General features: G+C 39.0%; 1 protein-coding gene across 1 annotated transcript in view; it reads left to right on the forward strand.

Moving 5' to 3' along the window:
* Positions 1–13687, forward strand: part of LOC130670876 (histone-lysine N-methyltransferase 2C-like) — a 35791-nt gene that overhangs the window by 18062 nt on the left and 4042 nt on the right. Inside the window, exons 15-19 of the mRNA XM_057474481.1 lie at positions 63–325; positions 2017–2187; positions 3377–3734; positions 3805–10605; positions 12048–13264. Of these exons, the coding sequence (XP_057330464.1) occupies positions 63–325; positions 2017–2187; positions 3377–3734; positions 3805–10605; positions 12048–13264 (8810 nt within the window). The remainder of the gene's footprint in view (positions 1–62; positions 326–2016; positions 2188–3376; positions 3735–3804; positions 10606–12047; positions 13265–13687) is intronic.

Below are 13687 nucleotides of genomic sequence, written 5' to 3' on the forward strand. Positions count from 1 at the left end.
TCAATTGATACCAGATTTTTGTTGATAAAACGTGACTCTAATTGTGTATTTTTATTTTTTAGTCCAACAACAACAGCAACAGCAGCAGCAACAACAACAACAGCAACAACAACAACAACAACAGCAGCAGCAGCAGCAACAACAGCAACAACAACAGCAGCAGCAACAGCAGAGATTAGGGATGAGAGTTACAGGAGTTCAAGGAGTACCGGGACGAGTGGTGTCAGTTGGACACATGATTGGACCTCGTATGCCTTTAGCACCACCACCACCACCTCCGCCACCGTATCCTGGCCCACCGCCACCTTATCCAGGACCTGTACAGGTTAGTAATTTGTTTTTAAATTAAAAAATAAATTATCCTTGGAATTGATGCATCGCTTCTCAATTCAGTATATTCACTAAATTTATTTTAAATATTAATTACAAACTTGTATATCAATTTCACATTTATTACTGCCGTATTAATTTTATTCGCGGCAACTAATTCGCTTTAATAGTTAAATTATAAATTAACTTTTTTTTTAAATTAAATTATTTATGTAACATTTTATTATTATTATAAACGTGTCCTGGTGTTGGTATGAATCTAACTTAATTTAATTTTAATCACGGCATGTGGTGTTTTACTTTCATTTATTTTATTTAATATAAAAAAGTAATTAAAATTATTTATTAAACCACAAATGTCCCAGATAAAGGATCACATCAATGAAGTTGGTGATTAGATAATAATGTAAATTAATAGATTCGCGGTAGGATTGTAGTATGAGTTAATTTAAAAAAAAAATTTAATTTAAAGTATGACACCCAGTACCCGATCAGAGAACTAGTACCCGATCACTGCATGTATTTGTATATCTATTAGGGTGCTTCAGAAAAATCGAAAAAAAAATCCGTCAAAGTTTGAGTCCTTGATATTAATTTTGAGTCCTTCCTTTTTCGTTTAAAATTTTTCCCGTTTAAAAATCCTGTGAATCGAATAACTTTTTTTCAAAATTGTTGTAACTTAGCTGGATTTTGAGCTATCGTTTTGAAACCAGTTTACATTTGTAGAGTATTTGGTACTTTTTGAAAGCCTGTAAAACGATTTTGCCCTAACTCGATCCATTTCGATTGTATCAGCTGCGAAACTCAATTTTTTAACTTTTTTCATATATTTTTATTAATAGTGAGAAAACGGCTCATTTTACGAAAAATATGCATAGGTCAAATCTTTTAGGAAATTTTGTCCTCTACAAAATTGTTTATTACACTTATACTGCTAAAGTGCACCGTTTATAAGATACAAGCAGTTGATCATTTGACAGTAAAAAAAATTGCATTATATTAAATTTAACGCACCTTGAATTTAATTTTTTAGAATGATTTTGCTTGTATCTTATAAACAGTGCACTTTAGCAGTATAAGTGTAATAAACAATTTTGTAGAGGACAAAATTTCCTAAAAGATTCGTCTTATGCATATTTCTCGTAAGATGAGCCGTTTTCTCACTATCAATAAAAATATATGAAAAAAGTTAAAAAATTGAGATTCGTAGCTGATACAGTCGACATGGATCGAGTTAGGGCAAAATCGTTTTACAGACTTTCAAAAAGTACCAAATACTCTACAAATGTAAACTGGTTTCAAAACGACAGCTCAAAATCCAGCTAAGTTATAGCAATTTTAAAAAAAAGTTATTCGATTTACAGGTTTTTTAAATGGGAAAAATTTTAAACGAAAAAGGAAGTACTCAAAATTAATATCAAGGGCTCAAACTTTGACGGATTTTTTTTTCGATGTGTATCACAGTATTTAGGTGTATCAGCAAAAAAAAAACCGATTTTTCTGAAGCACCCTAATAGATATACAAATACATGCAGTGATCGGGTACTAGTTCTCTGATCGGGTACTAGGTCTTTTAACTTATACTGCTATTATTATTATTATTATAAAAGTAATGGTTGGTAAAACATAAAAATGGTGTTTTGGCCTGGGTGTGTTGCAATTGCATTGGTGTTGGTGCATGTCTAGATGGGGCTGTGCCCAGGTGGACGGGGTGTTATGCCGCCGCGAGCCCCAGTTCATATTGGGCACCAAGTGCCTGGTGTTGTTCCGGGTTCACCGATGGCCCCAATTGTTCACACGGGTGCAACTCCTCCTTCAATAACGCCGCATCCACATCGGAGACCCTTGCTTCTCCAGGTGAGCAAGTCTTGGGGCATTTAAATTTATAAATTTTTATAACCATCGATCATTTTTATTCCTCATCATTTTTTTTCCTTTAATTTAAATAATTCATGGTGGCCACATTTCTGGAAAACCTGGAAATGTCAGGAAATTATAAACATACTGGAAAAGTCAGGGAAATGTCAGGGAATTTCGTCATAAAGCTGGAAAAATTTTCACTTTTTTTCTTTTGACTGAAAAAATCCGACAAATTTAGTTTTCTGTCAAAACTGATCAAAAAGTGACGCGGCGCGAATGCGGTTTAAAACCATCTTGAAAAAAAATTAGTAGAAATTGATTCCAATAGCGAAAAAATGAAGCAGTTAGAATTATCAAGGCTGTTAGAAAAAAAAAGTCTTAGTAGAAACCAATCGCCAGGATCTTCAAGCTATTAACATCCATATTGACAAGTTAAAAAACTAAAAACATTAAATGTATACATAAGTAATGAACTAATAAGTTTCACTATATTTATTATTCGCGTACTTCATTAATACTTTATTAATATTCTATGAAATATTCTTATTTATGAAATTTATTCTAGTGAAAATGAAAAATTTATTTATATTTTATTATAGAGTAAGTTATATAAAAACATGGATTTCAAATCAAAAATAAAAAATTATTCATTTAATAAATAAAAAAAAAAACAATGGACATTGACAAATAATAAAAAAAAGTTTCATTTAACGACAATGGTTAATTATTGATTAAACTGACGTACCATTTTATTTTAAATTAAATAAATAATTCCAATGATTTAATATTACTACACATAGTCAGGGAATTTTTGAATTGTTTGACTGGAATACCTGGAAAAGTCAGGGAATTTCAATCCCAAAAATCTGTGGCCACCATGTAATTGAAACAAAAAAAAAACATCATTAATTAATTCACTTGATTATTAAGCATTTAAATAATTAAAATAATTATAATTTACACAGTAATTGAAAGAAAAAAAAAATTTTTATTCTAAATACTTAAAAGTCACAGCATTAGTTACTGGCTGCAGCAAAAATGTGTGCATGACAATGTGTTTATTTTTAAAATTAAACGTGTGCGAAGGCTAAGATTTGAAACTAATGACCAAAAATGAATAAGAAGTTTTTTTATTTTTTTAATTATATTTAATTATTAAGCGTGAACTGACTTTAACTGTCAGCAGTCGTGTTCGCAGGAGCAACCGTTGCTGCTGGAGGATCTGTTGGAGCAGGAGAAGCGTGAGCAGGAGAAGCAACAGCAACAGCAACAACAGCAGCAGCAGCAAGTAGAACCAACTCCGACTGGTGCATTACTGAGTGACAGTGAGTTTGAGAGACTGAGAGCTGATGTACTGGGATCTTCTACACTGGGTTCACCGCCTCAAGGAATTGTCAGTGGTCCAGCGACCAGTGGTCCTGTTATCAGACCGCCAGGTAAGCCGAGACCACCCTCAGCGCCTGGTACTCCCTGGCCACAGGCTACTGATCCTGGAAAAATAGTACAGCCTAGACAGCCGATCGCTACTCAGACACCTCCTGAAGGTGTGTAATTTTTTTATTTTTTATTTTATAAATTTATAGGATTATTATAAAAATGTTTATTTATTTACAGCTCGAGTTGCGACATTCAACATTCCTCAAGTGCCGGCACCGCCGCTTCCACCAGAAGTTATCGTAACTGACCAAGATCGTCAACTACTTGCCCAATACGAACACTGGCTCCAACAACATCAGCAAATGCTTCTGCAGCAACAAAAATATTACGAGACTGAGGTACAAAAATTACGCAAAGTCCGTAAATCATTGAACAGCAAACAGCGACAATTACGTAAATCCGGTAATGAATTGACGGAGAATGATGCAGCTGAGCTCCAGCGAATATCAAGTGAACAAGCGGTGCTACAGAAACAACTTGACGCCAGTAGGAAACAAACCCGTCAGCATGGGATGCTGATACAAGAGTACAATAACAAACAACAGCAAAGGCAGACACAACCTCAGACAAGTGAACCCTGTTCGCCCCTGATGTCTCCATCCCAGCATTCATCACCAATGCACAGTCCCGCTGGACTAGTGTCGCACAGTCCCGGTCCTGGTAGTGTTCCAAGTATGATCCAGCATTCGCCGGCTACAATTATCCAGCACAGTCCGAATCCGCCCATGCTGCAGCACAGTCCGGGTACTCAGCAACAAAATCCTGGTACTATTTCGCCTCACAATATGCAGCCGTCTCCACGAATTGGAACTCCACACTCACAAAGTGAAGAGAGTCCTTTTAGTCCAGGTGCGATGCCCTCTCCAGGATTATGCGGACCTACTCCACGCATGACATCTCCTCAGCATCGTGCTGTGATAAGTGGAAGACTCACTACCAGTCCCGGTGCGTTCCCACAAGAAGTACGAACAAACCAACAAATAATCAGCGAACAAGGAATAAGACTGCAGAATACACACCAGAGATTCGTAAGACCGTCAGCAGTTGGTGACATAAACCAGCGACCGCGTATGCAAATGCAGGGAGGAATTATTTACAATCAACGCTCTCCTCTGGGTAGTCCTCAGCCAGCTCAGCAGCCCATGCTGACTCAGCATCAGCATCAGCAAATGCTTCAGCGACAGCAGATGATTCAGCAGCAGCATGAAGTCAGTGGTATAAATCAAGAAACTCAAAATGCTATCAACCAGCGTAATTTACAAATTGCGCGCCAACAAATTTTGCAACAACAGCAATTAGCTCAGCAGCAACAGCGGCAACAATTTTTGCAGATGCAACAACAGCAGCAGCAAACACAACAGCAACAAATCCAGCAGCAACAAATTCAGCAGCAACAAATTCAACAGCAACAAATTCAACAGCAACAAATTCAGCAGCAACAACAAATACAACAGCAACAAATTCAACAACAACAAATCCAACAACAACAACAACAACACGTAATGCAAAAACCTCCAAGTTCACCGATGGTTTCTCAGCCAGCAAATTCTCCTAGTCCGCAACTTCACCAACAAATTCAACAAAATTACGGGCAGCCTCCGAGCTCGCCTATGCCTCGTAGCCCGATGTTACCGCAAACAATGGGCTCACCGATGCTCCAACAGCAACTGAGTCAAAATTCTCAACCGCCTAGTCCAATGGGCACTCGCATTCATCCACAACCGCCTTCACCAATGGTCTCACAGTACCAGCCGCCGAGTCCCATGGCTCGGAGCCATCCCTCGACCTCACCGATGCTTCAGCACCAGCTCAACAATCAACATCACCCACCTCCGCCGCAAACTCCAAGTTCGCCCATGCCACGGAGTCCCATGGGGCCGTCTCCGATGCAAATGCAACGGCGGCAGTCGAATGGCAACAGTCCGGCTATGCCTGATCGTCCGCAAAGTGTAGAAAATCCTGGTACTCCTCGTACTCCACACACTTATACTTATAGTTCTGTACAAAATTCTGGTCATGTTAACGATCAACAGCAGCAGCAGCAACAACAGATGCAACAAATGAATCAAGAGCAGGCAAATCAATCAGATCTAAATCAAAACCGCGGTGGTGGAAATCCTCATCATCCACTCAATCCTATCCCTATAAAATCACTCTTTGGACGCTACGGATACTTCAAACCAGGTCTGAGAGGAGGATCTCCCATGTGGTCAACAAAACCCGAGTGCAGTAAAGGAAAAACAGCAGAGCCGCGTATTACAACAACGACTTCCGCTTCAATAAATGAAGACAAACCCAACACATCTAGTGTCGTTCATCGTAAAACCGGAATATCACAGTCTAAAATAAACAGTCTCGTGTGCGCTGACTACAATGACTTCGACGATGACTCTCACACTCCACCACAAACCCCACCAACGACTGAGTCCAAAACCAGCACGACTTCAAGTCTTGCTGTTGAAAAACCGGCGACTCTTGCTATCGGCAGTCCCGACAAATTGGAGTCAATGCCCGACACGACGGATTACGATGACGACAAGACAATTGTCAATGAAGAAGTTACGTTGAGTTCAACTGCGCAGCGTGACAGCGACGATACTGTCATTGAAGAGCTAGTTGACGTTGCACTTGGTCCAGTTGATCCCGACGAAATGCAAGAGTCATTTTTTCTATTCGAACCCGTCGATCTCTCAAATGACAGCAATGACATTTTAAGTCACGCTTTGGTAAACAACACAAATCAAAACCACGAGCTCGGTCAAATTTTACAAATGGATCCACCTCAAGTCGACGATTCGATTCTCAGCGATGACGAACTTGTGCCTACACAGAATAGAAACAAAAAAAGTCTGCGGCTTGACATCGTGCGCACTCTGCAAAGTGGAAAGAGACTCGTCACCGTAACTGACACTCCCGAGTCTCCAGATCAGGAAGAAATGAACGAAGATCCCTCACCCGAGGCTTCACTTTTCATGGACCACACATCTGACCACGACCTCATGGCTCTCGGTGACATGGTCAGTGCATCCGAAGTCGTGATCATCGACCCCAGCACTAAATCCCCCGAGGACAATTTATCCAAAGAGTCCTGCGTCGAAGACGAAGCCGAAAAAATCGACACCTCCTTCGAGACTTCGCTCAAATCAGCAGAATCCGCCAAACCCACAGACGTAAATTCCGCTGACGTAAATTTGTCAGATAAAAAAAACAGTCCATTCAATTTAACTGATAAATCCTCGCCCTGTTCGATGCCCGTCGATCAAGTCGACGCTGCCGAGCGAACAGCCCCCGGGAATTCAACTCCAGACTCCGCGGCAGATTCTAAAATAACCAGTGAATTAAATACAGTTACGCTTTCAGAGTCTATATCTATACCTAAGCCAGCAGCAACACCAATGACAGCTGATCCAACGACAGTTGTCTGTACAAAAGATATTTCGTCGAGCGATAATCAAAACCAGTCATTGCCTTCCGTGACAACAAACGTATCAGACGTTAAAATCACGGGTGAATCAACCAGCGAATCAGTAGAAATTTCCAGTACAACCATAAGTACTAATAGTAGTAACAGTAACAGTATAAATATCAGTAGCAGCATCACCAGCAGTAGTAATAATAATTTAATAAAACAGAAAATAAATTCCATTGATAATATTGAGCCTGACTCAGTAGCGTCGAAAATTTTAGCCCAACTTACTGACAATAAAGACAGATCTGAAATATGTTTTAGCGTCGCCAATGAAAATGTATCACTTTTTCCTGTCACTATTGAAAATGACGTCATCAGTTCGACCAAGTTGGCTATTGCTGTGCAGCCTACGTCAGTGACGTTGTTAAAACCAAAGTTATCGACGGAAATAAATAAAAACAATGCTATTGTTACAAGTGATGCGATAAGTGAAGAAAAAAAACTGATGATTGTCAATGAAAAAGAAGAGAGTAATATTCTGGGTGATAATTTAAATCCTGTTGCTAATTGTATTGCTGGTAATGAATCGTCTTCGTCGTCATCATCTCTTTCTTCTGTTGAAATGTCGTCAGTTACGGAAGAAAAAAAATCTGACCCACTGAATACCACAGATGAGTTGGAGAGTATGCTGGAGGCGATTCATAATCCTGCTGAAAATCCAAGTGACCGTGATAATAAAAAAATTGATTGTGATAATAAACCAGATATTTCATCGTTCAAACGGATGTCGCCAGTTGCTGATGAAATGTCGCTGGTTAATATTTTAGAAAATGATTCTGAACCGATTATAGACCGCAAAGAAGAAGTTGATGCTGATAAAATTGCAGTGAATGCAACTGATGATCAGTCTAAAGAATCAAATCTTTCAGACAAAATAAATCCTATTGAAATGTCGAGCAAATTTTCTGACACTAATGAAGTTGAAGAATCCTCGGACGTTATTCTAGACATGCTGCAGAATATAATATCATCAAAACCGGAAATGGCCAATACAAATATCCTAGATGATCAACGGAAGTCAACCAGCATGATTTATCATCAGATGCCAATGCCCTTGGACACTTTGCCTTTCAATATTTTGCAAGACTCGCTGATGGATCTGGACCAGCCGATCCAAGAAGACCAGCAAGAGCCTGAGGAAAAACCGAAACAAAAATCAGCCTTGGAAATTCCTGTAACCAAAACAACTTTAACTCCAAGTTTAATTCCAACTTCAACTCCAACTCCAGCTCCAGCTGCAACTTCAGCTCCGACTTCAGGTCCAACTTTGACCCCAAGTTCAACTCAAACTCCAGCAGTCCAACCGACAGTTGCCGTAAGTAACGTGACCCAGCTACAAAAAACAACGGCAGTACCTCACTTGTCTCCACTATCAAAACCCACTGAATTGACATCCAATATGGTGGCAGCGTCCCAACAACTCCGCACACTTTTATCATCAATTCAGACAAATCACGCGTCTCAAAATTACACGACAACTCAAACCGCGATCGTCACCGTGGTCTCATCAGCGATGACCGGCAGTAAAATCGGCTCAGTTGTGACATCACCGGCATCAATGATTCCCAATTCTCTGGGTAACCCACAGAGTCTCAGCTTCAGACTTCAAACAGTTCCCAGTCCAGCAACCTCAGGAACCGCGAGTGTCAAATCATCAGCAGACACCACGACATTCGCGCTTCAGTTGAAAGACAATTTGTCTGGAAAAACAACTTCCTCAGAATTCACGCGGATGCTAACAAATACCATCCAATCACAATCGATTGTTAATTTGCCGCTGGCAACTACGGTCGCGCGGTCAACAAACTCGGGTATCTCGATAACGTCAAATGCGATGCTCAATGCCATGCTCTCGGGAACAACCAGCGTCAAGCCTTCAATAGCAGGCCATCGTGCCAACACTATCTTGACTCAAACGAGTAATCTTCTGAGTTCAGTTCTACCAACTCCGTCAGTTCAACGCAACCAGAATCTCCAAGCGTCATCTCCATCAGCATCACGTGTCGTTGTCAATACGTCTGCTGTTTCAACATCTGGGATGTCAATTAAAACCGCAGTACCTCCACTGGTGAGCAGCCCAGCGACGATAAATGTAACGACGTCAATTCTCCAGTCGACTTTATCCCAAACTCCAACTCTGTTGCATTCTCAGCTGACATCTGGATCAAATCAATACAAATCAACTGGAGTGTTGCCTATCGACAAGACCAACGAAGCTGAAAATATTCCAACGTCATCAGCCAAAGACGATGATAAGAAATCAGTACCGACACGCAGCGAGCCAGAGATTCCTAAACCAAATCATCGCATTGAAGATTCAAATGTTCTATTGAAACAATTATTACAAAACACCGGATGCGCGACGACAAGTTTAGCACCAAATTCATCGTCAGCAACGAGCTTGCCAGCAGTGCCGTCATTAGAAGCTCAGTTGGCTCGACCTGTGCCTCCGACACCGTCCGCATTATTGCCGCCGCTGTTGAATAAAACACCGACGACAAAACCCTCTGTCACTAAACAACTACTGGCACGTGAAACGTCATTTGTATCACAGCAGGCAACTCCGCATAAGACTCAGAGCCCGCCGATAAAAGAAGAACCTCCGAGAGTTACGACCCCTACTGCTACTGTTCCACTTACTGTTCAATCGTCATCCCGGACAATCGTTGACTCGGCAGTTAAACAGATTCAAATTAATCAGTCTGCAAAATTACCAACTACTTTACTAACTACTGCCACTTCAACATCATCATCTCCATCATCATCATCATCATTAGCTGGAGCAGTTACAGCATCAGCTAAGCCACTGACTCAAGTTAAATTAGAAACGGTAATAAATCAGGAAATAGCAACAAATCAGTCGTCGCCGTCACTAAAAACCTCGCCTACAAGTGACTCATCATCGTCTTCATCACAATCGTCGTCGTCCTCCTCGCCGTTGATCAACAATCAAAGTCAATCGCAGCAAATTCGCGTAACTCAAGTCCCAACTTCATTTACACGATTGGTATCACCGTTGAATAAACCTGCGATGACATTAGCGGCAACTTCGAAGACTATTCAAGCTGCTACACCACAAGTGCCCAGTAACGTCCAACAATCATCTCAGCCTTCAACGCCTGTTGCAACTACACCACCGCAAACTCCATTGTCCACGACACCAACACTAATTTCTGCCCAAAAACCGGTGCCTGTTACTGTTCAACAGCAAACACAGCAGCAGCAGCAGCATATTCATCAACAGTTACAACAGCAACAGCAACAGCAAAAGCAAACGCATCAACAAATACAACCGTCAGTGCCTCACACGATGACCCATAACCTGAGTCATCAAGTTCACCTACCACAGGGTGCAATTACGCAACACACAGTGCCTTTAGTGGAAGTTAAAAAAGAAATTCTCGATGAAGTATTGTCTGGCAGTAATTCTACGACTCAATTATCTGATACCAAAGACTTTCTTACTGCCAAAGAGGAGCTCATGGATGGTTCCATTGACGATAAGACCGGTAAATATTTATTCTTATTATTTTTATGATACCAGCATTGAAACTTGAAGTTTCAGGTCCCCTATAGTACACGGAAAAAAATGATTGACAATAATTGTAGTTCAACTTCTAATTATTTATGTTATGTTCAATAGCTAATGTCTTTTCAATCAGTAAAATTATGATTTTAATGTTTAAACTGCTATAATTAACAGTTAATCGTTGAAATATACTGCTTGACTATTTAAAATTACTACTCAAACCTTAAAAAAGTACAAGACACTTGTCAAAAAAATGCATCTGTTATTAATTTCTTACGTTCTACTCAGTAAAATTTACTGAGATTCAGTCTAGGCGTGCTGTTGACGAGAATCTCATTAATATTTACTAATATTTTTTTTCCGTGTACAGTTTGCTTAGCAAAAGTTAACTGTACGAAAGTTTCCTTTAATTTTTTTCAAATGTCCGTCAACTTTGGACTTTTCCGTTTTCGACGTCAATTTGTATGCTTGCTATACAATTTGACGTAAATTTACTTCGAAACTTGTATACAAACTGCCGTCAAAAACGGAAAAGCCCGAAGTTGACGGACATTTGATGGAAAATTCAAGGAAACTTATTATGATCCTGAAGTTAGCAGGCAGTTAAAAATTTTCGAATTTTTATTTCAACGACTTAATTTAAAAAAAAAATAAAAATAAAAATATGCGCATGTAGAAAATTTAATAAATTATAGGTGCAATTTTTTCAAATATTTTTTTTTTAATAATTTGTTGTTTAAAAAAAAATCCAATTATTGGACGTCGGCTAACTGCAGCATAACTTATTATGGTTTTTTTCTAGTAAAAAAAGTTACCTCTGAATTGAGGAAAAATGAACCGAAAATTTTTCTTTCCAACTTTAGCTGTCAAATTGTCAGCAAGTTTCGGTAATTTCAATTGTCAAATTACTGTCACTTTCAAGCTAAAGTGGCTATTAGGGAATATATAAATATACCAGCAGTGATAATTTAAGCCCGGTTTGAAAAACTGGCCCTTAAAATTTCAGTGTCTCTACAGTCAGTCAAAAAACTTGAGTCTAATGCCGCGAATTAATATTAGCGAGGGAATCCTCGCGATTTCACGATTTCTTCGCATTAAATCAACTTCTTTCTGACTGGCTGCTGACAATGAAACTTTAAGTCCCAATGCAGGGTAATCATGAAAAATATTGTGTGCGAAACTGAATGAAACACGATTTCACCTACCGGTGATCAGCCAACTTCACTCTGGTCTGAAATCGTTTTATGTCATCCCTATTTTTTTAAAATCTCTAACCTGGCAAAATTACAACCACGTTTCCCTTTTTTCACTCAATTTCTTAATTTAATTTATAAAATTTAAAATCATTGTAACAAATATTAAATATTTTACATAAACTTTTATATTATAATTAATAAATAATGTATTTATTTATTTACACAGATCTTAAAAAATTAAAAAGACGTCAGTATCAGCAAAAACGTCGCCAGAGTCAGGGTAAAGATGCATCGACACCTCCGCAAAAGAAACGATCACGCAAAGTATCACGACTTGACGAAGACTACGACACATTTATTGAAAATCTTATGATTCAATTGCGTCAATTGCAAGCGATACCAGTTTTAGAGCCTTATCTAGGCCGCAATTATGGTGTCTGTCCAATATACGGTTCCGGAGACTTATCAAAAATTTGCACTCAAAAAGATTACAATCCACGCACCGGAGATTTGCTGGGTGCCTACGGCGCCGCGCGACTTCCCGGTGTATCAGATCATTACAACACCCAACCATTTGGCGAACTAGAACCTCTACCACCTCCTCAACCAGTGTCGACTCAACGTCTGTTTTATGATCAAGAATTTCCCCCATTGAAATTAGACGACGCAAGTGATAAAAAGGACAGTTTATCAATGACCCGTGACGTGGATACTCCCGACACTATCGTCAGTTCATCGTCGCCCGAGTGCGTGATACCCGAAATGGTCCATCATTTTCCCGGTCTGCGGTTAATTGAAGATGACTCTGATGAAGAATCTGATTGGCTGAAACGCGTGTCTCCAGTTATTCCAATTATATCACCGATTCCCATAAGATTAAAACCTCCAGCGACAACAGCAGCTGCTGCAGTTACACCAGTTCCCGCACCACCAACAGTCGCGACTGCTGTTATAAAAGATACTGCCAAGCAGGACAAAGAAAATGTTGGTACTGCAACGCGAGTTGGCAAATCACCACCTGCATTACGTGAAAATGGAAACGTTACGGTAACACTGACGTTGAATAGTCAAGCAGCTGATGACATTATGGGAGTTCTTAAAGATTTAGCAAATATATTAAACATATCACCACCAAATGGTTATCAAGTTGTTGAGCGGACTACAACACCGCCAAGTCAAAAATTAGGTTTATATCGTACAAAGGGTAAAGATGGCAAAGAAGGAGCTCCTATTGATATTCAGAGTATACTTAATGGTGCAGCTAAATTTTGCCGTCATTGTGATGTTGTTATATTAAATAGTTTAATTCGTAAAAAAGTATCCGAACTACCGTTTGTGAGTAAGGATGAAGCTGAACCTGGTGATGAATTATGTTTTTGTTCTGTTAGTTGTTATACCCAGTTTGCTGTTACGCATCGAACACCGATAAATACTCAAGGAAAAGTAAGTTTATTTATATTACTATCGATAACGGACGTCTAGTTTTTAAACCAGCAATAAATTTTTAAAATAGTAGAATTTTATTCAGGTCTTGGATTAAGGAAATAAAATATTTTTGCTTATGATATTTTTTTTATCGTCTGTTTATAATTAAGGTAAAAGCTCGTATACCCGCTCACTTTTCATTGGAGTGAAATTAAATCACTTAATATAAATTAATAAAAATTGATAAAAATTGCGGGAATTATTAAACTGCTCACCTCCCTGAAGAATTTAATGCAAAACGACACTTAATTTTCAATAACTAATTTTAAAATTCGCGGTTTTTTTCAAAACCGAACTAATGCATTAAACAGGCTTCGAATCCCGATGAAAAAAAAAATTTCTCACTAAATAATTGAAAAATTATTATTTATTTATTTACTT

This window comes from Microplitis mediator, chromosome 7 (genome assembly GCF_029852145.1).
Source record: "Microplitis mediator isolate UGA2020A chromosome 7, iyMicMedi2.1, whole genome shotgun sequence".
NCBI classification, from domain to species: domain Eukaryota; kingdom Metazoa; phylum Arthropoda; class Insecta; order Hymenoptera; family Braconidae; genus Microplitis; species Microplitis mediator.